Below are 26046 nucleotides of genomic sequence, written 5' to 3'. Positions count from 1 at the left end.
CCCCCGTGCGCCGCCGCCGCCGCCGTGCCCTGCCCCGCCACCCGCCGCGGGCCGCTCAATCGTCCCCCCACGTGCTGCCCCACCGGGCCTTTCGGAACGCTGAGACATTCGACCGATATACACAACGTTCCATTCGCCCCGCCCACCGCTCGCTCAACGTTCCACTCGCCCCGCCCCCTCTGCCAGCTGCGCCCCCCCCCCCTTCTCGGCCGCGGCTCGCGCGAGACGTCCGTGAAGAAGCCACGCCCCTTTCCTCAGCCGGGGACCGAGGAGGCGTGCGCATGCGCGACCTGGGCACGCTTTGCCTTCTGCAAGCTAATAAGGAGGAGAACTGGGTTCTGACAAGCGCATGATTGATCTGTCACACGTGTAAAGGACCCTGCCAGAGCAGTCTTCTGCGCATGCTTACTCAGAAGTAAACCCCACTTTCTCCCAGGGAGGCTTACTCCCAAGCAAGCAAGCTTTAGACGCCACACATTGGAGAGCAAAAGTCCCATTACAGTGAATAGGGCTTTCTTTCATAGAATCGTAGAATAACAGAGTTGGAAGGGGCCTACAAGGCCATCTAGTCCAACCCCCCTGCTCAATGCAGGAATCCACCTTAAAGCATGTCTGACCGATGGTTGTCCACCTGCCTCTTGAGCAGGAGGGGTGGTGGGCGGTATGATTAAGCGCTTAACATTAACTTCACCTGGTGGCAGCCCGAATAATAACGTCGAGGTTTGCAATAAATTCTGCATCTACAAAAAAGAGAATGAGAAGAATGGTTGCCTCTAGAATTTTGGGGGTTTCTGGAAGGCAGATGGTGGGGAAGCTAAACATTCATGCTCGGTTTTCTGCGTTCTCCTTTGCAACGAGAAACATGGAAGACACCAATTTCCAGAATATTTGCATGTACACATTGTGCTGGTCTCTGACCGTAATAAAGTGATTTGATTTGCATGTACACATTTAAATGTATAGATGCAAATTTTTAAAATGCATATTGTAAAATTGGCTTCACTGAAGATTTTACTTCTGAGGAGCCGTGCATAGGAGAGTACTGTTAAGTCTATGTGCTTTAATCAATTAATAATTCAACTATTAAACCAGCATAAACTTGCATGGATATAACACTATAATATCGCCAAAGAAAAATGCATCAGTCTTTCTTCGTTTTTAGGGGCTGCATGGGAGCATTCCAGCCTGAATGGAAGAGGTGGCCCATGCTTCCTCAGAAAGTGCCCCATCCCAGGCGTTTCTTGCTTTTAAACGGAAAAAAAAATACTGCCCAGTTAATTGGGCACACCTTTTATAAGCAGCCAAAAGCGTTTCAATGTATTAATTTAATGAATTGCAACTCTGCCTGATTGATATTGATCGTAGTTCTTGCCATCCTTGTTAATGACCCATCAGTCCTTGTCATGGATACTAGTATGGTGTTCTTCAAAGCATCCTCGCTCAGTTCTGAAGGTACAACTGACTTTCCTTACAGGATTGTTGAAGGCAACCTTCCCCAGCCTGGTGCCTTCCACATGGGTCAGCCTACAACTTCCATCATCCCCATTCACATGGCCAGTGGCTGGAGATAATGGTACTTGCATTCTAACTTGGCTGAAGGGCAACAGAACGGAGAAAGGTCTTGGAAGGTGTTTGTGCAAGGTAGATTTGGTCTGCCCATTCTGCCTTACACAGTTGTGAGAGCTAATGCTACACTCCTATGCACACTCCGCTTGGGAGCACGTAACTTTCAATCACTACCGTATTTCTTCGATTGTAAGACGCACACTAATTTCAGTACCACCAACAGAAAAAAAACCCCTAAGACACACCCGCGATTCTAAGACGCACCCCGTTTTTAAAGATGTTTATAAGGGGAAAAAGTGTGTCTTAGAACTGAAGAAATACGGCAATTCTTCAGAGTAAAAATGCTTGACATCCGACCTCCTAACTACATCCATGCTAAATTCTGCTAAGCATTTGGAAGCAGGGTGGGAGACAAATTAAAAAAAAGCATCTCTACCTATAAAGCGGAAAGTATGAGTGTGTCACGTATGTCCTGAAACATTTACCCACTTCGACATACGGTACTGCCTTAATGCTGTTCACCCAGACAGGTCTTCACGTACATGGATCAGAAAAAAAAATCTAAAAACATGAATTTTGGGGGTTTAAGTCTTTTTAAAGTCTTTAATTTAAAAAAAAAAACTAGGTTTATGCCTACAATTCCCAGCATGCCTTAGGCGGAACTCCCAGCATGCCTTGGGTGGGAGGCCAGACTTACTAGCCGTGGGTGGTCATTGTGATTCCTAAACTCAGTCTCAAGCAGTCAACCCAATTTCACATAAAAGGAAACAACCCACATAAATGGGCTGCATCCGTTTTCGGTGCCTTCTCCCACCTGCCATGTGTGGTTTTGAAATCATAACTACGTACAACAGCATGACTTTGAGAGGCCAAACTCTGGACATGCTCAAAGGCACCTCGTCCTAATGTAAAAAACTGGGGGTTTCTCAAACACTGAAGGAAGCACATGCGCAGCCTTAACCCTTAAGAGGGAGGGAGGGAAGAAGGAAAGGGAAGCACTCTGTGCATGCCCAGAAACAGGCTTGACAAAGGGGGGCAAGTGCTCAGCCCAGTCCTGGCCCTTCAGTACAGGCTCCTGATGGAGCACTTCATGGGTGAGGCAGTCCCAGCCGGACTTGGCCGGAGTTGTGTGCATCCACTGACAGAATTTTTTGTTTTCTGTGGTGACCGGGAAAATTATGATGACAATGTCAAGATGGTCCTGGCCAGGCATTGAAGGAGGGAGAGGGAGAGAGAAGAAACTAATTTAATTTGTTTAAACTTTGCAGCCTTCCTCAACCTGGGGCGCTCCAGATGTGTTGGACTGCATCTCCCAGAATGCCCCAGCCAGCTTTTTTTGTCTTTTTTGCTAAGTGTAAGCCGCTCCGAGAGCCTTTTTTGGCTGAGGAGCTGGGTATAAGTATGATAAATAAATAAATAAATAAACATTGACTGGATTGGTTTCTTAAATAAGGAATGTTCCAACAGCTGGGATTATTCAGATTGGAAAATTGGAGGCCAAGGGGAGACCTGATAGAGGTGTAGAAAATTATGCCAGGGGTGGAGAACGTGGATAGGGGGACATTTTTCTCCCTCTCCCAGAATACTAGAACCTGTGGAGGCGGGAGTGGGGTCATCCCATGAAGCTGATGGGTGGGAGATTCAGGACCGATCAAAGGAAAGGTCTTCTTCACACAGCACGGAGTTAAACTATGGAATTCACTACCACAAGTTATGGTAATGGCCACCAATCTGGTTGGCTTTAAAAGGGGGTTGGATAAATTCCTGGAGGAGAAGGCTATCAATGGCCAGTAGCCTTCTGATGCTCCCTACACACACACCAGAATTGGTTCCCTGTGGTTGAGAGCCAAAGCATTGTCGGGGGGGGGAAAAGCAAAGCAAAAGCAGGTCAGGTGGATTATTTGTCTGCTGCAGAGAGATTCCTGCTGTGCCCAGCTGTTGCCACATGTGCCAGGGAAATATGGCTGCAATGAGGAGTAACCCCAATCCTGGCCTCGTTCCTTGGAAACATCTGTGATCAGGGCCAGGGCAGGCTGCCTTCCAGCGCTTGAGCAAGCCTTGTTAAAATATTTCCTGTGAAAAGGTTGATTTGGGATTATTATTATTATTATTTGTATACCGCCCCATAGCCGAAGCTCTCTGGGTGGTTTGCATAAGATTAAAACCCTTAAAAACAAAATACAAAATTTAAAAGTACGAAAACATACAACATATACAGAAACATACATTTAAAACAACTATAAACAGGCTTCCAAAACAAATCTAGGATCCGTCAAGCTCATCACATATTGCTAAGTGGCTGGGAAAAGAGAAAAAGTTTTAACCTGGCACCAAAAAGATATGAACGTTGGCGCCAGGCGGTCTGCTAGGCATCCTGGTCCCAAGTTGTTTAGGGCCTTGTAGGATAACAACATAACCTTGTATGTGAGTCCCTGCAAAACACCCCCTCCCCAATATCTGGGGGTGAAGGGAGGTTAAAAAAACCCTGATACATCCACTACTTTCACCCAAACACAACTGAGGCTTTGCCAACCAGTCGTGGGACTGGTTCCTCTACATCAGGGATTCTGAATCTCTTTCAGCCTCATTCAGTTTTGGAGCAGATTTTTTTTTGGGGGGGGGGTTGCCTTTCAGTTGTAGGCGGGGCTGAAGCAAAGTGGGTGGGGTCAATGTATTTTCATTTAACCTGGAGAAGCACCAAGCAATCCAGGCTCAGGGAAATGGGGTAGAGTCAGGGGAAGGAAGTGTGGTTATCTGGGGACCCCTGGAGGGCTGAACTGGAATCCTAGGTAGGCTGGGTTTGGCCTGTGGGCCTGAGGTTGAACATCCCTGTTCTATGTGAATAGGAGAGCCAGTGTATGGGGTGTAGGGAACCTGGGAACCTCGTCTGCAAGTTACTGGAAGGGGGCAGTGTTGTGGTTAGGTAATTCATGGGAATTTAGACCACAGCTAGCCTTAGCATCTCTATAACTTACAATGTGGTTTCCTGTGATTTCTTCCTTTTGCTCCTCCCGTTCCCCCCCCCATCTCGCTGACCTTCACCATAGCTGGGAGCACATGTGTTTGCTCTTGCTCCTGCCTGTGTAATGGAACACAAAATGGACTGAATAAACTCTTTTGCAACTCTATGCTGTACCTGCATTGTATATGCAAGAATAATTGTGAGCCAATTGTTTTCTTTCACTGAAAAGAGTGTGGTCTCCTTTTATAATGCTAAGATAGCCTGTGCGCATGTGGGACTGGAGAATGCTCATTCCATTTTGCCTTTCGTTTTTTTTTCTCTGCTAATTGCTTTTCTAACAGGAGGCACCATTGCTAAACAATCCCATCATGCAGTAGAGAAAGTAACAAGCAAACTTGTAAAGAGAGAGGAGTGTGGGTGGAGCAGCTTGGCAAGGGCTTGGAGGCCACAAAGCGTGGAAGGTGGAGCTTTGAGTATCAACAACTCCAAATTACGGAGTGTGAGAAAAACTAGTCATTGTAGTGGCATTGTGATTAAACCCATTGAACCCAGCCCATTGAACCAGCTGCAGAGAACCTAGAAGTCATGGAGTCTGTATCATAACAGCCCAAACATAACCTGTATCAGGATGCTCCCTTCTCCAAGCCTATTTCCCAAACTGGTACCCTCCAATGGTCAGAGTGATGGGAGTCGCAGTCCGAAACATCTACAGGGCACCAGGTTGGGGAAAGCTGCTATAAGTACTTACCTGGGAGTAAGTCCCATTGAACGCAATGGGATTTGCTTCTGAGTAGACATATATGGGGTTGTGCTGTAAATCTTCAGCCTCTTAGGGAGCAATTCTATGCATGTCTAGATAGAAAAAAAATGCCACCATCTCCCATCCAGCGTGGAGTTGTAGAGCTGCTTTCTGCCAAAACGTGCGGGAGTTTGCATCCTAAGAGGCTGAAGGTTTCTCTGTTCAGGGCTGGTCCAAGGCGTTTTCCTGCCTTGGTTGAAGAATCAAGTGACGCCCCTTCCCTTCCACCTACGGATGTCAACCCAAGAGGTAGTTGGATCTTCCTTCAACCGTGGCAACGGGACGGTGTGCTTCACTGCACCAGAGGACAACCAGGTAGCAGGCTGGGTTGTGCAGCGGCCCTGTGACATCCGCTTCGCTCTGCCTAACAGTAGAGCCGGCCCTGCTCCTATTACAGATAGTTCGTTGTGGTCTTTGTGGTTCTGGCTACAAAAGAAAGCCCAGGGTTAATTGCTTTCGAAAACCTCTCCCCTTTTCTGAAGAGCACAAATTGAGCTTCCCTGATGCCCGTCGCGCTGTGAGCTCCCAGGCGGAAGCCTTGGATTTCATCTACCGTCCCCAAATGAGCATTCGTCTACGGTGCCCGCTTGGCTTCTTTCCACCCCGCCTCACCGGCACACCCTCAAGGTTTGTTAAAGTCAGCAACCTTCGGTCTCAATTAGGGCTTTGTTTTTCTGAGCAGTCGTCTTGCCTGTTCAAACAGGCAGAAGGCTCTCCTCTTGCACAGGAAGCGTCTCCCGAGGGCACGGTTTCACTGCCTGATAAACCAGATCAAGGGGTTTGGCATCCACGCTTCCAACTGGCGGCCCTGTTTTGAATGAGAATCATCCTGGGTGCTCCTTAGCGTGCCAGAGCTTGGTGGTAGAGCACATGGCGGGGCTGGCCCTATCGTTAAGCGGAGTAAAGCAGTCACTTCAGGCGGCAGATGCTGGGAGGTGGCAGCAAGGTGTTGGAGAGGGCAGCATGCCACAGAGCTGGTCCAGCGCCTCCTAAGCTAGCCTGCTGCCTATAGGTGCAATGGAGGATGCTCTCCCATCCAGGGCCGGCCCTATCATTAAGAAGGATGAGGAGTTGCTTCAGGCGGCAGATGCTGGGAGGTGGCAGCAAGGTGTTGGAGAGGGCAGCATGCCACAGAGCTGGTCCAGCGCCTCCTAAGCTAGCTTGCTGCCTATAGGTGCAGTGGAGGATGCTGTCCCATCCGGGGCCGGCCCTATCATTAAGCAGGATGAGGAGTTGCTTCAGGCGGCAGATGCTGGGAGGTGGCAGAAAGGCGTTGGAGAGGGCAGCATGCCACACAGCCGGTCCAGCGCCTCCTAAGCTAGCTTGCTGCCTATAGGTGCAGTGGAGGATGCTGTCCCATCCGGGGCCGGCCCTATCATTAAGCAGGATGAGGAGTTGCTTCAGGCGGCAGATGCTGGGAGGTGGCAGAAAGGCGTTGGAGAGGGCAGCATGCCACACAGCCGGTCCAGCGCCTCCTAAGCTAGCTTGCTGCCTATAGGTGCAGTGGAGGATGCTGTCCCATCCGGGGCCGGCCCTATCATTAAGCAGGATGAGGAGTTGCTTCAGGCGGCAGATGCTGGGAGGTGGCAGAAAGGTGTTGGAGGAGAGACCTGTGTGCCATGCAGCCTGTTTTGCCCCACCCCCATCAGTTAATCGACTCTCTTATCCCCACATGCTGCAACATCTCCCTGCATGGCAATGAATCTTAGGGAGGAAAAACACCTTTCCCTATCGGTTTGGGATGATCTGAGACAGGGTGCAAATTTAAGTGAACAACTTGCTTTATTTGAGATGATTTGATGAGAAATTAATTAGCTGAAAATGTAAGTCAATCCCAATGGTTATTTCTCTGTTTGCCAATGTAAGATCTAAATTAACATATGCAAATATGATTTGTGTGTTGTTGGCCTGGCTCCCATATCCAGTAATGCCTTGTAATGCTCCTGATTCTGGCATTTAGGCTGCAAACCTACACATGCCTGGGAGAAAATCCCACTGAAAAGAAGGGAGCTTAGAATTGAACATCTTTAAACAGCGGTGTTAAAACATACCCTTTCTTTGCTTTCTTTTAAAAAATGCAAAACAAAGCACGGAAAGAATTTGGGATTTGTTTTGGCAAGGACAGGGTCTGCATAACGATAGTTTAAGGACACAAAACTCGGGCAAAAGGATGATTGTGTGGGGGGGTGGCAGATAGAAGAGGCATGTAGGAGGATGTTGCTATTTAAAAGCAGTATGATCATGCACTTGGTAGCAGGAGACCAAGAGCGTTTCAACACGACACTTTTATTGCATACTTGTAATTGGCCACTCACCGGTCCTTTACATGACATCATCAACCTCCAGGACATCTCCCACGCTTTCACCCCTTTATCCCACTTTCAAAAAGATCGGAGATTAGCTAGTAGTAAAAATTAATGGTGCCATATTGGCAATGTGAAATGCCAGCTTTGTGCTCTAATCCAGCCACTAGATGGTGCTGTTTCATTGACCATATAGAGCATTGCCACAAAGGGGAAGCCTTCAATCCCAAATCAGGTGTTCGCCATCTAAAGGATATAGGGAAGTTCTAAGGCACGAGTCCCCAGCTCAGCCATTCCAGAAGCCCGTGGATGGGTTGGCTGGCCATGGCCAGGATATCTTCTCACCTATCCTTACAGGTTGGTGGTAAGAAGATATTAAGGAAGAACATGGAAGAACCTTTAACATGCATGGAGCATGTGGCTAAAGCACCATCATTTTATTTATCATTTATTTATTTATTGCATTTCTATACTGCCCAATAGCCGAAGCTCTCTGGGCAGTTTACAATTGGGAGAAAACAGGTGGGCCCAGTTTATGTGACAAATCTGCAGCTTAATCCACACAGGGACTGTAGCTTAGTGCTAGAGCCCTGCCTTTGCGTGCAGAAGGCCCCAAGTGCGATTCTCGGCATCTCCAGGTAGGGCTGAAGAAACTCCTGCTTGAAACCCTGGAAAGCTACTGCTGCCAGTCAGTGCTGACAACACTAGGTTAGATGGACCCAGGGTCTGACGTTCAGCATAAGGCAGCTTCCGATGTCTCTTAGCAAGTGTCCATAACATTTGAAACGGAGAGCCAGGTCTGTAAATGTGTGGTGGACTGGCCTTCCCTAACCCAGATGTCATAGAATCATAGAATAGTAGAGTTGGAAGGGGCCTACAAGGCCATCGAGTCCAACCCCCTGCTCAATGCAGGAATCTACCCTAAAGCATCCCTGACAGATGGTTGTCCAGCTGCCTCTTGAAGGCCTCTAGTGTGGGAGAGCCCACAACCTCCCTAGGTAACTGATTCCACCGTTGCACTGCTCTAACAGTTAGGAAGTTTTTCCTGATGTCCAGCCGGAATCTGGCTTCCTGTCACTTGAGCCCGTTATTCCATGTCCTGCACTCTGGGAGGATCGAGAAGAGATCCTGGCCCTCCTCTGTGGGACAACCTTTGAAGTATTTGAAGAGTGCTCTCATGTCTCCCCTCAATCTTCTCTTCTCCAGGCTAAACATGCCCAGTTCTTTCAGTCTCTCTTCATAGGGCTTTGTTTCTAGACCTCTGATCATCCTGGTTCATGTCTTGGGACTCATGTCTTGGGACTGCAACTCCCATCATGGCTGGGAACGATGGGTTTTGTAATCCCACCTATCTAGAGGGTGCTAGGTTGGGGGAGGCTCCCATAGACCGCCCCTGGTTGGCATTTATCAGTTGTTAGCGAACACACATTCCAGAATGCCGCCCTTCCACCTCCTCTACTTGCTGAGGTTGACAGTGATCTCCAGTGTGCAGCAGAGGGAGCTCCATGCCTGCTGCTTGTGCTCTGGATGACATTTGCCAAAGGCACCACGACACTGTGCTGTGCTCCAGCTGCCACAGGGTCACTTAACTCAGCTCCTGGCACCTCCAGTAAAGAGTCTCAGGGAGTCGGGTGGGAAAGGAAGACCCCTGCCCGACACTTCGCAGATCTACGGCCAGTCCGGACAGGCAGCGTTTCGACTGCGGCAGCCGTTGGCATGAAATATTCCGAGGGCAGCGTATGTTATGTGCAATTTCCAGACTCGCCACAACTTGTCCAAGTTGCCCTTGGTCAGTTTCATGAACTACATCCAAGAGGTAGAAGCCATCACCACGGACGTGAAAGTGCTAGAAGTCTCCTTGGGAGCCGTTATGATCCAGAGGTGTGCCAGGAAAGCAAACGTACGGAAAAGCAACGACCTTGGTACTGATGTGAAAAATCTCCTCTGTATTTTCACTGCTTTGAATAAATGTATCCTGGTTTTGCTAGCCAAACTTTGTGTGTGTGTGTTTTGGGGTGCGTGGGGGTGGTGGAGCTGCGTGCAGAACATTGAAGCCCCACCTCTAAACACTAAATTTAATCCACCGGCTTCTGAGATTTCAGCTGTATCTTTGCAGCCCACAAGGGTTAGTAATTTGGGTTTAAAAAGAAGAAAAGTTCAAGATTCTTCAGGACCTAAATTGGCCACCTAGGACTAAAGTCTGGGCTTTTTCTACTGTTGCTTGGATATTTCTTTATTTATTACATTTATATCCTGCCCTATTCCCCTCCTGCAAGGAACCCAAAGTGCCTTAAGTGTCTTCCTCCTCTCCATTCCATCCTCACAACAACCCTGTGAGGTAGAATCATAGAATAGCAGAGTTGGAAGGGGCCTACAAGGCCATCGAGTCCAACCCCCTGCTCAATGCAGGAATCCACCCTGGAGGCTGAGAGTCAGAGAGCTGCCCAAAGTCACCCAGTGAGCTTCATGGTTGAATGGGAGTCTAGAACCTGAATCTTCCAAGTCCCAGTCCAATACTCAAGCCACTACACCACCATTTTATTTAGTTATTGGAATCATTTTAATGATGTTATACTGCTGAAAAGGCTCCCAGAGCAGCTCACGTACAATGAATGAAAATAAGACAGTCCTTCCTTAAAGTCTAAAAAGTCATGGCAACAAAGGAAAATGGGACGAGGAGGGAAGAGGAGAAAAGGCAAACTTAGGGGTGCAAGCCTATGCATGTTTAGACAGAAAAAATGTCCTCCAAGTCCCAACATGCTGTGAGCTGAAGGACTTTTTTTTTGTCTAAACATGCATTGGGTAGCACCTTTATTTTATTTAATACGTTCATATACCGCCCCATAGCTGAAGCTCTCTGGGTGGTTTACAAAGATTTTAGACACTAGTTTTTTTTAAAAAAAGTTAAATAGTTCTTATAATGATCAGCTGGAATGGAATTTGTGAACCGCCCAGAGAGCTTCGGCTATTGGGAGGTATAAAAATGTAATAAGTAAAATAAATAAATAAGATAAACATTCAGGTAGAGGAGGAACCTCATGGGAGATCAACTTTCAGCAGCACTGGGGCAATAGTCTGTTTCTTATCCTCCTCATGGTGTATAGGGGGCATGCCTACACCTAAAGGTGTAGTGGGAGGGAGGGAAGGGGGGAGGATCATGGACTTGTCTGCTCCCGCGATCGCCCCCCAGCGTCTATATGGCCGTGAGACGTCCTGGAAGAGAAGAGGGACGTAGCGGGGGCTTTTTTTTTTTTGAAGAGGAGCTGCGCGGTAGGGGCAAAAAAGTAAGTTAAATCCCCCCTGCCAAACTCCACCCCCAACCCAGCCATCCCAGGAATGGCGAAATTGCTGCCATCCCCCCCACCCCATGGGCACGGAGCCACACTGTGCAGCTCTGTGCCTGCTTGAGGACCCAGGGGGCCGTGCCACGCCAGCTGTAGTCTTTGGGGTTGATCCGGGAGTGCGGAAAGCCAGGAAATCCCCGATTTCAATTATCCAGGGGAAAGTCTGTGATCGTCCTCGTTTGACCCCGGGATCCCCTGTGCGCCATTTGGGGACGACCTAGAGAGGACCCCAAGATAAATGAATCATGTCTAGCTCTTATTCTGAGATGTGCAAAAGATGTGTGGTTAATCCCTAGTGTGAAAAGGATTGATTATTATTATTATTATTATTGCTCAAGGCTAAGACTTTACTCATCAGATTGTAGGACTAAACCCTGTACCAATTTTTTTTTTTTCTGAACGGTTTCACGCCCTCTTGAACTCTCTCTTCAAAGTTCTTCTCAACTTTTCCTTACAGTACTTGTTGACTATCGGTCTCGTGCCGGTATTTAGCCTTAGATGGAGTTTACCAAGCGCTTAGGGCTGCATTCTCAAGTAGCCCGACTCGTGCCGGGGGGCGCTACCGTCCATGGGCTCTGCCTCAATCAAAAGGACTTGGGCAATTTTAGGTTTACCCAAAGGATTTGAAACTTCTATCCTTCGGCTGGAAGCCGGCCTTCGTTCAGTGAAGGCTATAGTTCATATACATGCCATTAAATACTGGTTGAAATTGAGAAAAGGAATAGGCTCAGCTTTCGTTTTGGCTGCCTTTGAAGAAATGTCAAGATACAACTGTAAGATAAATCCGCCTTGGAATCAGGAAATTCTGCATCTTATTGATTTGTATGGTCTTTCACTGGATTCTTTAAGTGCTCTAAGTTTTGAGAGAGCAGCACATTACTTGAAGTCTCATATCCTAAAATATGATTTCCAAGCTCATCGCACTTCTGCCTCCTTGTCAAAACTTGCCCCCTGGTATGCTAAATTGCCTATTCATATGCCTTACCCTCAATATTTAAATAGTATAACTAATTCTAAGTGGAGATCTGCATTTACAGCTCTTCGGTGCCAGTCAATGAACTCAGCAGTGATTCAGCGACGCTACCAATGGATCCCCTTGGAGGAGAGTTTGCCCATGTGGATCTAATATAGTTGAAGATTTAACTCACTACCTGCTTGTCTGCCCAATTTATGAAGATGTAAGAACAGCTTTGTTTAAAGACCTAGGTCTCATACCTAATAGTTCTCACTCATACTTGATTAAATTTTTATTGGGGGATACTACTCCATCCATTTCTGAAAAAGTAGGCTGTTTTGCTTTTAAAGCATCAATTTTAAGGAGGAAGTTTTCAAATGATGATGATCAGGTTTTAAGTTGTGACTGAATAGAGTCTATAGAACGATGCTTTTGGATGATTTTAGTCTTGTAATGTAATCTTATATATTTGTAATATATTTGATTATTCTGTTTTATTTGATTATATATATGTTTGTAATGGCTTTGGCTACACAAATAAACTTCTCTTTACTGTACCAATTAAATGCTGAGAAAAGGATTAAAATAATCAAAGACGTGTGCAGGAATGACTACCAGAACAACTCAAAAGCAGGTTGAATTTACTTTTCTTTTTTTACTTCAAAAAAAGGGAAGTCCATACAGCAGGGAAAGTGGAGGATAAACAACAAGTATTTGGAACCATGGTCTCTACAGGTTTTACTTTTATTATTTTTATTTATATATATATATATTTATTTATATTTATATATATACCTCCAATGATCCAACCATAACCATGCAAGGCGGCAGGGTTTATGCCCCGGGTCTTGCATGACAGCTTACAAATATTAACAGGGTTTGTAGACTGGGGGTGGGGGGAAACACCCCAATCTTCAAAGTTGAGGCCCTGATGGGAAGTAATAAGTCTTATAATACACGGCGTTAAGTTTATAGTACACAGCATTGCTTCCTTTAAATGACAGAACGCAACAGCGGGAAAGAAGTAAAGTAGCACGTTAACAATTACTAAACACTAAGATAACCAAATTTTGTTATGTTATACATGTACAGCAACTAACTGCTTTACAAAAAAGCAAAATAATACATTATATTGTCACATGTATTTACAGTATAGTAAATATACTTTTTTTTTCTGTCAAATTTTACACAAAACTATTTACAGGGTGAATATACTGCGTTAAAAAAAATGTGTGGCCGATGCAAAAAGTATCTGTGGTTAAAATCTCTTGCATAACATTAAGACGTGCTTTAATACATTTGGGGGCAAAATTAAACTAGAAACAACGGAGGGGGTTTGGTGGCGGATGAAGCCCTAACCTCCCCCCCCACATATTACGAAAAGTGCGCCAGCTACATCTTCAAATGCTTGTCCTGCAAAATGTTGACTTTCGAATGTTTCTTGGGTTATCGTAAAAACAAACGCATGCGGATTAAACCAGGACCCATCAGGGCCTTTTAACAGGATGTTTTACGCGCAAGGAAAATGCATCAGGCTTTTCAGGGAAAGGTAAAACTGAAAAAGAGAACGAAGTGTTAAAACTTTACAGTGTGTAAGAGCGCGCAGAGGGAACACCGGGGAAGCAAGGAGGATCCTATGTGGACGCTTTCTGGCAGCCTCCCACAACCTGGTGTCCTCTGTTGGGACTACAGCTCCCACCATCCTGACAGTATGCCCAATGGCCATGTGGGCTGGTAATCATGGAGGCTGTAGCCCAAAATATCTGGCGTGCATCAAGTTGAAGAAGGCTGCTTCATGGGCATGAACAACTCTAACCTGCAGGACAAAATTACTTCGCCCTCGTGACGTTGAAATCCTCTAGAATCCGTGTTTCAAATTTTAAGAAATAATCAAGTTTCTAGGCCTCAGCTGAAAGCCTCTTGGTTGGGAGTCCCTGGTTGAGGACCGCGTTTCCACATTGTCAACGTTCCCATGGGTCACTCTCTTGTCTAAACATGTAACGTGAGAAGGCTGTATTCGTGGATCTCTTGGGTAACCACCTACCCGTTCCATTCAGTGACTGCTGTTTTAGACACAGGAGTGCTTTGCGGAAACACTCCCTCGACTCAAAAACGAAAAGGGGAACTTTTAAAGCAGGGATGGGCCGCTTTTGGCCTTCCAGATGTTTTGGGCTTACGAATCCCAGGCAACAGAGATGCCACTGAAGGATGATGGGAATTGCCCGCCCCTGAAACATCCAGTGATGTGGCGGAAGAGGGGTGAAGGAAGAAAGCAAAGCAAGTAAGGTGCAAAGGAAAGAGCTTCACTATGCAACGAAAGCAACATTTAAGGCACTGAGCTAGTCAGTCACGAAAGGCGCAATCCTATGCATGCTTAAACAGAAAGAAGTCCTACAACTTCCGGCCAGTTAAACATGCATAGGATTGCATCTTAAATGGGTTTCTTTCTGGGAGAAGGCGATGAGCTCCTACACTCCTTACACCCACTTTCTTGCATCAGGAACAAGAATGTCCAAATTTCCTCTTCTCTGTCAAAATTTGACAATGCAGCCCAGAAAGGATCCGGTCTGCTGAAAGGACATTAGGTGTTGAAACATTAGGGTTTCTGTTTTTGTTGGTTTCTGGCTAACATGGGTTTTTGCTGCCCCCAAACTGACAGTTTTTTTGGGCGGGAGGGCTCTCAAGAATTGTCCCAAGGGGGAATTTCGATTAGAAAGTACATTTGAACAGGCTTGTTTCCTAGGCAATGTTAGGTTTTCCTGGCCTCTGGTCTTTGGCTTTAACCAGGTGAGATGCCTGCCAGTTATGGCAGTGCCATCCGAGGAACTTTGAACATGTGTTTCATCATACTGTTAGCCTAAACTATTTGAAACACACACACACAGAGAGTGAGTTGTGGCATCTTAAAAACTAACAGATTATGGCAAAAGCTTCTGTGGACTAGATTTCACTTTGTTAGATGCATCAATTGGGGTGTGCAACACACAAACGCACACACACACACCCTTGATCAAGTGGGTTCTACTCCGTCAATGCTCTGCCACGATATCGGATTATGTTTAAGATGCCCCCAAATTGTGTGTGTGTGGGGGGTGTTGTTTGCTTTTCTGTAACAAACCTAAGACCTGGTCCACACAATTAAAAAAAACCCATTTGTTAACCATGGGTTGTTTTGGAGCGCACGGGAGTGAGCTGCCTCGTTCCCACTTGCCCACTTCCACTTTGCTAAACAACCCAGTGATCCCCCATTCCTGGGTTGTTATCTATGACGACTGAACCCAGAATCCTGGGTTGTTGAGGTTGAAACAACCCAACATTTAAACCCATGGGTCTAACATGGCTGTGCCTGTGGAATGGAAAGAAGTGCTCATCTTTTCTTTTCTTAAGTGACTCACAAAGAACATGAGATGCCCCCCACCCACCCACCCTGGCACTCCCATTTCAAAATATCCACGTCAGCCCTCCTCCTTCCAAACATAAAAAATGCACAGGAGTGATGCATGTTGTCGGCAAAACAAAACAAAAGGCTGGAACAAAATTGCGTCTAAAGAGGAAAACAAAAACTCTCGTTACCACTAGCCGGATTTGCATCTCTTCAAAGTCCTGTTGTTGAAGGAAGGGTTAAAACCCATTTCAGAACAGGCTGAGGATCCTGCTTTTTTGTTTTGGGGGCTGGGGGAGAAGGGAATTCTGGCTGAAGGGGAAGAGAAGGAGATTCAGGCTATATCAAAACCGCAGAACTGTGACTGCTTCCCTTCCCATTGCACACACACACCCACACCCACGCCCTGGCAAGCGGTCTCTGCTATTTGCGGTGATGGTCAGTGCCGTCCCAGAGACCACATTCCACGCATGGAGAAAACCAGAAGCTGTGCTTGTACCCGGCAGTCACTGTGAATGCCAGGATGGTGAGGTTGTGGCCTCTCCCACACTAGAGGCTTTCAAGAGGCAGCTGGACAAGCATCTTCAGGGATGCTTTAGGGTGGATTCCTGCGTTGAGCAGGGGGTTGGACTCGATGGCCTTATACACCCCTTCCAACTCTACTATTCTAGGATTCTAGGATTCTATGAAAAAGGTTGTCACACAGAGGAGGGCCAGGATCTCTTCTCGATCCTCCCAGAGTGCAGGACACGGAATAATGGGCTCAAGTTAAAGGAAGCCAGATTCTGGCTGGACATCAGGAACAACTTCCTGACTGTTAGAGCAGTACGACAATGGAATCAGTTACCTAGGGAGGTGGTGGGCTCTCCCACACTAGAGGCCTTCAAGAGGCAGCTGGAAAGCCATCTGTCAGGGATGCTTTAGGGTGGATTCCTGCGTTGAGCAGGGGGTTGGACTCGATGGCCTTGTAGGCTCCTTCCAACTCTGCTATTCTACGATTCTATGACTGTTAAGAGCAGTACGGCAATGGAATCAGTTACCTAGGGAGGTTGTGGGCTCTCCCACACTAGAGGCCTTCAAGAGGCAGCTGGACAAGCATCTGTCGGGGATGCTTTAGGGTGGATTCCTGCGTTGAGCAGGGGGTTGGACTCGATGGCCTTGTAGGCCCCTTCCAACTCTGCTATTCTATGATTCTATGTGGCTCAGGGCCGAAATCGGCTGTACATATGCCACACTAAGCCAGCCCCTGTTCCAGGTCATCACACCTGGCATGAACCATCCTACTGGCTCTCGCTTGGCCCAGCCTCTCTGGCTGTAGTTCGATGGAATAGATGTGCATTCGTGGGCAGAGGGCCAAAGGTTACGGGGGGGGGGTCTGCACGGGCCTTTCTTTGGGAAACCAAAGAGCCCCACCCACCCCATCTCAGCCCACCGGCACCCTGGGCGGTTCATCTGCTTGCCTCCTGCCCATCTACAGAGCTGACCCGGCTTGGGGCTACAAGGTCCATAGAGCATGAGCAGAGAGGGTTCTCCCAAGGCCACACCAAAGTCTGGATTTGGCACTACAGCCCACTGCAATGAGAATGGGCAAGATCCCAAGGGCAGGCATGTCCTGGGGCGATAAGATGGTCTTTCCATTTATTGCAGAAATGGAAATAAACCGTCAGGGTTTCCACTTGTGATCGTTTCTTCAACTCCACTTAAGCCTTCCTTCTCCCAATGGATGAAATTAATTGCTGCTGCAAGTCCTACGTGATCCGAGAGCCCAGCCCACCCCCACCCTGAAAAGCCCATCAAAGATCTTTAACGTTTTCTTCTTGGTTCGGCAGGCGGTCAGCCTCCGAAAGCTCGCGTCCATAGCTTCTCCCCCGCCCAGGAGCGTAACAAAATTAAACTTCTCTGTGTCAGTACAATAAAAGCCATCGTTTTTATATACATAAAATGCATTACATAGGAACTAAATGCTAATCACATGCTCGTTGACAACAAGAAACCTGGAACGCCTTGTTGCACCATCTTCTAAAGCAGCGTTCCTCAACCTGGGGCGCTCCAGATGTGTTGGACTGCAACTCCCAGAATGCCCCAGCCAGCGCGGCAGGGGCATTCTGGGAGTTGCAGTCCAACACATCTGGAGTGCCCCAGGTTGAGGAAGGCTGTTCTAAAGGTTTAGCGATGGAATTTCGCTAATGGAAAGTCAGCATTGAAATTTGACTCGAGGGGCTTTACTCTTAGGCACCCTCCCCCAGCACCAGTTCTCTTTGAAGCCACTGAATAATTTGTTTTTGTCGATATAGGTGGGAGTATTATTTTCAGCAGTAAATATATTTAATTTCCGACAGTCATGCATTGAGTTCATACTTCCGAAGTCTAGGCAAACCGCACACTTTTGGACAGTCAAAGGTAGTATGTGCACAGCATTTTGCTGCCTGGGACTTGGGTAATAGCAGCGTTGAGCCAGTTTAGCGTGGAGGTATAGAGGTCAGACCAGAACCCAGGAGACCCCAGATTCAGTAGCTGACCTGACGCCTGTCTGTTAGCCTAGCCTACCTCGTAGGGTTGTTGTGAGGATAACATGGGCCAGGGGGGAAACACTTTGGAAGCTGACCTTCGTGCGTTCCTTGGAGAGAAGGGTAGGATAAAGACATAATGTAAGAAATGTATTCATTTCATTTATAGCCTGCCTTCCTGCCACGGAACTCAAGATGGCGTACAGCAACTCCAACAACGACCCTGTTAGGTAGGTTGAGAGAGCGCGACTGGCCCATGGTCAGCTCGTGAGCTTCATGGCTGCGTGGGGATTTGAACCTGGGTTTCCTGGTATTAATCCAACATCCTAACCCAGGGATGTTGACCCCCTTTCAGCTTGATGCCAGAATTCAGTTTGGAGAGACTCGGGTGGGTAGGCGGGCTGTATTCCAGGGGTGGGCAAGGCAAAAGGAGCAGGCCCAAAATACAAACCATACCAGCTTATTTTAACTTAAAACTCTTAGGGCCAGGAACCAATTCTTAGGAGAGGCTTTTCAGCCTTTTAGAATGAGAGGGGAAATGCACAAAATGTGGGAGAAATTGCCCATGCAGCATTTTGACAAGGCCTTCCACAGCGAGAGCCATTTGAGTTTACCGTTCTCAAATCCCACCTACGCTTTCCATCGGCAGAGATTCTTGGTCCGTCCAAGCTTCCTTAAACAAGCCAGCCGGGCAGAGTTGGGATGGAAGCGGGTCTGTATTTAAAAATGCAGCTCAGACACCGTTCTGTACAAACGGGGCATCGGTCGCTTTAAAAGCCTGAAAGGCGGCACCAGCGTGAATTTGGGCAAAGGGACATCGGCCAAAAATAATAATAATAATTCCTTCAAGCAACCTTGAAAATCAATGTTTGCGTCCAGACTCTTCGTTTCGCCGATAGGCTGGGAATGACGTGTGACGCAATGAAAATTTGGTGCGGCGGGCACATTGTGTAGAAGAGGGTGTTGGTGGTAAGCATGATATTAAAGCACCTCTCAGAACCTTCCATTCAAGGTGACACAACCTCAACTTTCTTTCGGTGGCGCAAGGAATTGGCTGGGAAAGACGCACACAGTCCACCTTGGCCAACGTGGCTGCAATATTCACCCAGGATGGGACATAGGGGAGCCTCCCAGGCTCCATCCCTAGGTGATAGTTCACACTGATTAGGCAAGTATAAAGCAGTTAAAGTTCAGCCAGAAACGTGAAAGTGTTTGCCCGGCCTGCTCCATGCACACCCCAGAGGTGGTTTCCTCGAGCGTCAACAGATGCACCTTCACCAGCTACGCTCTGAAATATCTGGATCATTACGACACACCTTGACAGAGTGAAGCCTCTCACCTGCTGGTTAAGCTTACAGCTCTGGAGTTGTGCTCAGAAGCCTCCGGAGCCCAGTAAAAGTCCACCGCTAAAGCGATTTGGATGAAAACCAGAGAGCGATACGTGTCCATCGGCCAACCAAACCACAAATGTGCAAATGAGATTGGATATTAACACTTTTTTTCCTCTCCTTTTAAAGTAGTTAAAAAAAACAAGCTGTAAAAAATAAAAGTCAAAGAAAACCCCAACAAGAAAAGACAAAAATGTCCCAAAGTGTGAGAGAGGTGATTTCTGCCTCTCAGCTACCGTAATTTTGACTACTCCCCGCATTCTTCAGGCTCCTTACGTGGTTCCATTCATCAGTTCGGAAATTACAGGCTTAAGAACAAAACCAAAACAAAAAATGGACAGAAGGGATTTTTTTTTTTTTGATGGAGGCGGTTGCGTTAAAACACAATGAAAATCCAAAATAAATTCACACAACTGTTTCAAGAGTTGTTTGTCCGCCCGCCCACCCCAGCTGACCGGACAGTTGCGTGGGAGGTTTTGAAACCAAATGCGGCACGTCTGTTAGCCTGTGGAAGTTGGGGCAGAGTACGTACGTACATCGGGTTTAAAAGAAAAAAAATCTGGACGGAGGACACTTCACACGATCTTTTTAATGCTGTGGCGCTTGAAACTGCCGGTGCTGCGTTGCTTCTGCACCTGGCTGGCTGAGCCGTGGCGCGTCCGGCCGCTGTTGGAGTGTGCCGTGGTCGGGGAGAGTTCCACGTTCTCCTTATCGATGCCTTAGAAAAAAGAAGGGGGGGAAAGGGGAAAAGCCACAAGGGGGCAAGTTAAGGTTAAAACTTCTGACACATCGGGCGATTCTTTTGGAAAGTGATAACGTTTAAGGCCAATCGCTGCCCGCGGTTAAGGTCAGAGAAGCGTTTCAAAAGCAAGGGGAGAGGAAGGAGGTGGAGTCTTTTGTGCCAAGGTTACAGAAAGAAGGAAGGAAGGAAGGAAGGAAGGAAGGAAGGGGAAAAGCTGCAGTTGAAGCCAAAAGCAGCAGATATGGGTTTTGACTGCATTAGAAAGAGATGTTCCAGCACACACCTGACCCCTGGATATCCAGGAACCCGGGGGCAGGGCGGCTCCCATCGGCCAACTACAATGAATGGCTCAGGTCTGCCTGAATTCGACAGTCAAACACACTGAAGCAAAAGCATTGCTACCAAACTTTGCCCAAATCACAGAAAGGTGCAGCCTGTTTAGGAAGAATTCTGCAGCGCAAGATGTGGCCTCTTTTTCCACACCCATATTGTGATCTCCCACCTCCACAGCGTCTGGTCTCTCCTATCTTCCCATTCTTTCCTCTCCCAGTTCCCTTTCCCTTTCCCTTTCCCTCCTCCTCCTCCTCCTCCTCCTCCTCCTCCTCCTCCTCTTTCTTTGCTTGGCCTGCTACTCTACCACTATTCTCTCCCCCGGGCCCTTCCATTTGTCTGCCTGGTTTCGTCTAGGACAACCTTCCCCAACCTAGAGGATTGAACCTCAACTCCCATCATCCCAAGGCAGCACGGGCAATGATCAGCAATGCTGGGAGTTGTAATCCAAGCACCTGGAGGGCTCCAAGTTGGGAAAGGCTGGTCTAGAATCTGGACAGCTCAGCCAACGTCAGCCAGAGACCCCTCCCTCTGCTCCGTTTTCCTGTGACATCAGGCATCTCTCAGCCAATCGCTGCCAGACGCTTCACCACCACCACCACCACCAAGCGCCTTCATGGATAGCGACACGTTGATATTTTTAACCTGGCACAGCAATGGCGGGGGGCTTGGGCAAGGATTCATCTTTCCTTTCTCCTTGGAGTGTCTGGTGTCTTTCTTCATGGAACAGCAAAAGAAGTGGGGTAGACAAAAAAAAGAAGAAGGGATTTTATTCTAAAGCGTTTACCATTCCAGTGGGGTTTCAGACTTTCTTCATTCACACACACACACTGTTCAGATGACACACTAAGCCACAGTGGTTAAGCATTTTGAGCTAAACATTACAGCTTAGTGTGTCATGTAAACCACTCTTAACTATGGTGGTTACATAATCATGGTTTAAACATGCTCACTAACCATTTGCTGCAAAAGGGTTGGTGGCCTAACTGGGGCTTGGCGTGTTGTCTAAACAGGCCCATTATGGCTTAGTGTGTCACATGAACCATTCCTAACCATGGTGGCTACATAGAATCCTAGAATAGTAGAGTTGGAAGGGGCCTCTAAGGCCATCGAGTCCAACCCCCTGCTCAATGCAGGAATCCACCTTAAAGCATATTGGACAGATTTTTATTTCATGTTGGTAAACTGCAGAGGGGGAAAAATGGTGTATCCCTTTAAAATAAAGACATGTATGAATCTCTGAGGTCACAATCAGGCTTACACAACAATGCTCTGAATTCCAGCTGAATTGCCAGTTGCTCCTTTTCATTTCAAAATGCTCTTGGGTCAGTTGGGGAGTAGAGTGGACTACAGAGATCATTGCTATTCAAGGACCTGGGCAACACCAGGTAGGTTAATAGAATAGTAGAGTTGGAAGGGGCCTCTAAGGCCATGGAGTCCAACCCCCTGCTCAATGCAGGAATCCACCCTAAAGCATCCCTGACAGGTGGTTGCCCAGCTGCCTCTTGAAAGCCTCTATGGTGGGAGAGCCCACAACCTCCCTAGATCATTGATTCCGTTGTTGTACTGCTCTAAGTCAGGAAGTATTTCCTGATGTCCAGCCGGAATGTGGCTTCCTGTAACTTCAGCCCATTCATTATTGCTTTCTAACCATTTACTGCAAAAGGGTTAGTGCAAAAAGCTCGTGCAAAATGCAGTGGCCAGATTGATTTCGGAAACCAGAAGGTTCGATCATATAACACCTGCTCTGGTCCGCTTGTACTGGCTGCCTGTATGTTTCCAAGCCCAATTCAAGGTGCTGGTTTTGACCTATAAAGCCTTACACGGCTTGGGACCACAATACCTGATGGAACGCCTCTCCCGACGTGAATATACCCGGTCACTACGTTCAACATCTAAGGTCCTCCTCCGGGTGCCTACTCCGAGAGAGGCTCGGAGTGTGGCAACGAGGGACAGGGCCTTTTTGGTGGTGGTCCCCAGACTACGGAATGATCTCCCTGACGAGGCTCGCCTGGCACCAATGCTGCTATCTTTCCGGCGCCAGGTTAAGACTTTCCTCTTTGCCCAGGCATATGGCGGCACATCTTAATCACCCACATGTTTAGTTTTTTAATGCTTTATGTGTGTATGTTCTGTGTTTTAGAATTTTAAATTTTGTATACTTGTTTTTATCTTAATTTTAGAATTTCTGTAAACTGGCCAGAGAGCCCCGGCTATGGGGGCGGTATAGAAGTGCAATAAATAAATAAATAAATAAATAAATAAATAAATAGTGGCTTACTGAGTCATCTGAACAGGCCCACTACACACACACACACACACACACACACACACACACACACAAATGTGTGTGCCTCTGTGTGTGTTATATCCAAGATGTTTAAAACAATACAACCATTTTTACAAATAAAACTAAAAGCTGAATAAAAAGGAAGGCTCAAAATTCCAAAAACCCTCCCCTTATAAACTGTACAAAACAATAACATACGTTTTTTTAAAACAGTATTTCCCAGGAATGAACATGACCACTGTGGGTAACCCAAATCAGCTCTTCAATCTCCCGTCTCCAGTGGTACGCTGCATCCAGAAGCAGCAGCCAAGCGGACGCGTGTTCAAGTCCTGATTAGAAACAGCTGCATTTCAAAGTAATGTTGCAAGGTCAAGCCACTCATGAAAGGCCAAAAGGAGTCATGGTATTTTAGCCTTAAAATCCACCTGGCTTCTTTCTCCAAAAGTCCCCTATCTATGTGCTTGTTGTAACTTTTCTCTATGGCCAAAAAGATCTTTTACTTGATGGAACAAAATGCTCCCACATTTTGACATTATTAATATGTTCTATCCTGATTTTATGATTTCTTGTAGTTTTACCTATATAGTTTGTTGCAAGGACAAAGTTTGGCGTATTTCACAAATCAGCGTGTTATAAAGTGCTACATGTTATCAAATCTCTTAATGTATATTTCCTTCCCAATGCTATGATTTACACTGTCGCAATCTTAAACAATGTTCACAATGTATATAACATTTACAGGGGAAATTTCCTATTGGAGGCCCTTGGGTCTGGCAAGAGAACGTGATTTTTCCCCCTGTTGTATCGCTTCTAACTCGCAATCCCCTGCATTTCTGGTTCCTTTAAAAGTCATATACAGTTTTGCTTTGCATCCAGCAATGTATTTTACAAAATACCGGTATCTATTGATGATCATCTTAAAGAAACACCGATATTGTTAGAGTCTAAGCTACCTATATCATTGTAGTATTGGAATTCTTTTGCCTAGTCACCAGTAAAGATCTTCTGCTTTATACACCCCTTTTAAAGTTCTCTGTAACAATCTCTCTAGAGAGCCCATTTTGTACAGTTTGTAAAGAGAATGTTTTTGGAATTTTGGAGCCTTCCTTTTTATTAAATTTTTAGTTTTGTTTGTAAAAACGGTTGAACTGTTTTAGGCATGTTAGACGTATCTATGTGCGTATGAGTGGGCATAATCTTTCTATGCGGGCCAAAACACGCTGGAACAGTAAACTTCTTTGGGGCTGTTTCTACACCTGCCTTTCCCCCTGGGATTGTCCCAAGATCATCCCTGTTCATCCAAATGACACACAGGGGATCCAGGGAGCAGGCAGGGATGACCCCTCCATAATCCTTAGGTGTAGGAAGGGCCCGGAATAACACACTTCTTTGGTCTAATCCATTGCTTGTTCAGGTTTTCATTTTTTTTGGTTTTCCTTCATGGGGCAGAAGAGGCAGAAGGAGATCCTTGTTATATGGGATCGACTAGCCCTAGACGGTCCAGATATCAGCGATGGCAGACAGGTTTGTTAATTTGCTCAAGGATCAGACAATCATCAAATCTGGACCAGGGATGATTTCCTTCCACATTTAGATTTGCTAGCAATGGAGATGTGGTGGGCGAAGTTATATTCCTCTGTCGTGCATGCGCTTGGCTCACTCTCTTCTGCCATCTGTATCCTTTTGCTGAATGATTCTTTGCGTAGGACAGGCATCCCTGGGGAAAAGCAGCACGCCCACTCTCTCTCCCTTCTTGAGGCACGCCATCATCTCGATTTGGCAAAAGTGTGCTGTTGATGCAATTTGGGGCTCAAATTGGGTTATCAGGCATCCCTCAGGTTTCTCCCAATCCTATCATATCTACTATAACGCAACTTCTGTTCATTTCATAGTTGCCAGGAAGTCAACTGCTGTTCCTCCCATCAAATGACAGGGTATTTCCAGGGGAAGCAGACCAACTTCCATCTTCACCTGATCACACTCCAGGCCCTTAACATGCTGGGTGTGGACAGAGGAAAGGCAGGCGGTAAAACAACGCACAAGCGCGCAGTCCAAATTGCTACATTCCCTCAACCTTGCAGCATTATTCTTAAAAGGTTCTCTAGAATTTCTGCTCCACAACGCTGAGCGCTCGTTTTCACTGTGAACTTCCTACGGTTTAATTATTATTATTATTATTATTTATTTATTTATTTATATAGCACCATCAATGTACATTATTTGAACATTAAAAATAAACCCTCTGTGACAAAACATGCAAGCTCCGGGTTTTGTTGCCAGACACAACTCAACGTTGCACCACTTTGGACTAAGGCAAGCTGACAAGAGGACGATGCTATTTACACACCTGGGCACAGGTTGTCTCTCATTCTCAACTTCCCCAAATCCGTACTTGGATTTACTAAAAGTCAAAGGCTGCATTCAGACAACACGACAGTCAACGGTGGGGTAATAGACAACTTGACACTTGTTTATCTAGGGAGTGCTCCCCACACAACACGGTAATAATCAACTGTGATGTGGTTTAGGATCAGCGCTGAGTTGACCATTAGTCCATGCTGAGTTGACTCACTCATCCCCTGCCCTCTCGCCTCCCTCAGTCCTCCCACTAGTATCCCATCAGCCATTGCTGATGAAAATCTATCCTGCCAGCTGGGCTAGAGCGGCAGCCACCGCTCTTGTGTTGCAACTCTGTGGCTGACGAAATAACCAATGGTGCCCTCCACACAACACGATCACCAATGGTGGTTATTTGCATTGGTTATTTTGGCCAAATAACAGACCGTTGGTTAAAAAACTCCCACCACACAATATGAAAGAGTGCTCACAGGCCCCTTGTGATGACCCTCTCAAAACCCTCAATCCGTAATTTAGGACAACTTCTATCCCCAGATACACTTATCATTGCAAAACTTACACAGAAACAGACCTACAATGTGGTCCTTGTAGGACATTGGCACCTGTAGTGTAATGAACAGTATCTCCAAATTTCAGCCCCTTAACGTTTCCAGTTTTCTTTCTGTAAACAAAAAAAGCACTTGGGACGTAAAACATCCCAAGAAATTGATTTTTGCCTTTGGGGTGAGTTTTTCTTTTTTCTTTTTCTCCCAGCCACTGGAAAGTATTGGGGTAAAATAAAAAGAAGTCCCATTGGGTTTTTTAAACAAAAGCTGATTCAACAAAACAGACTTTTAAGGGCACCTTTCCAAATCTTAGTGGAGTTTGGTGTGTATTTTTTTTTAAAAAGGAGATTAGAGAAACTGATGGAAGATGGCAAGTTTATCTCTGGCTATTGTTTATGACCTCGTGCCTTCCCCAACCTGGTGCCCTCCAAATGTTTGGAATTACAACTGGAGCAACTCCACTGTTCAGGAAAGGCTACAATGTCTAGCTTGGCTGTTTAACTTAGGAAAAGGGCGAGCAAAAGGGGAGAGGACAGAGGTGCGGACAATTATGTAGAATGTGGAGGAAGACAAAC

At 46.6% G+C, this 26046-nt stretch overlaps 1 protein-coding gene across 3 annotated transcripts in view; it reads right to left on the bottom strand.

Moving 5' to 3' along the window:
* Nucleotides 1-17455: 17455 nt before the first annotated feature.
* The window catches only part of NF1 (neurofibromin 1), a 246516-nt gene continuing 237925 nt past the window's right edge, over nt 17456-26046 (bottom strand). For all 3 annotated transcript variants that reach the window (XM_063146839.1, XM_063146838.1, XM_063146840.1), the window contains one exon: nt 17456-19924. In XM_063146839.1, the coding sequence (XP_063002909.1) occupies nt 19782-19924 (143 nt within the window). In that variant the 3' untranslated portion in view covers nt 17456-19781. The remainder of the gene's footprint in view (nt 19925-26046) is intronic.

The sequence above is a fragment of the Elgaria multicarinata genome, chromosome 22, assembly GCF_023053635.1.
Source record: "Elgaria multicarinata webbii isolate HBS135686 ecotype San Diego chromosome 22, rElgMul1.1.pri, whole genome shotgun sequence".
Taxonomy (NCBI): domain Eukaryota; kingdom Metazoa; phylum Chordata; class Lepidosauria; order Squamata; family Anguidae; genus Elgaria; species Elgaria multicarinata.
This window is presented reverse-complemented; position numbering and strand designations above follow the sequence as displayed.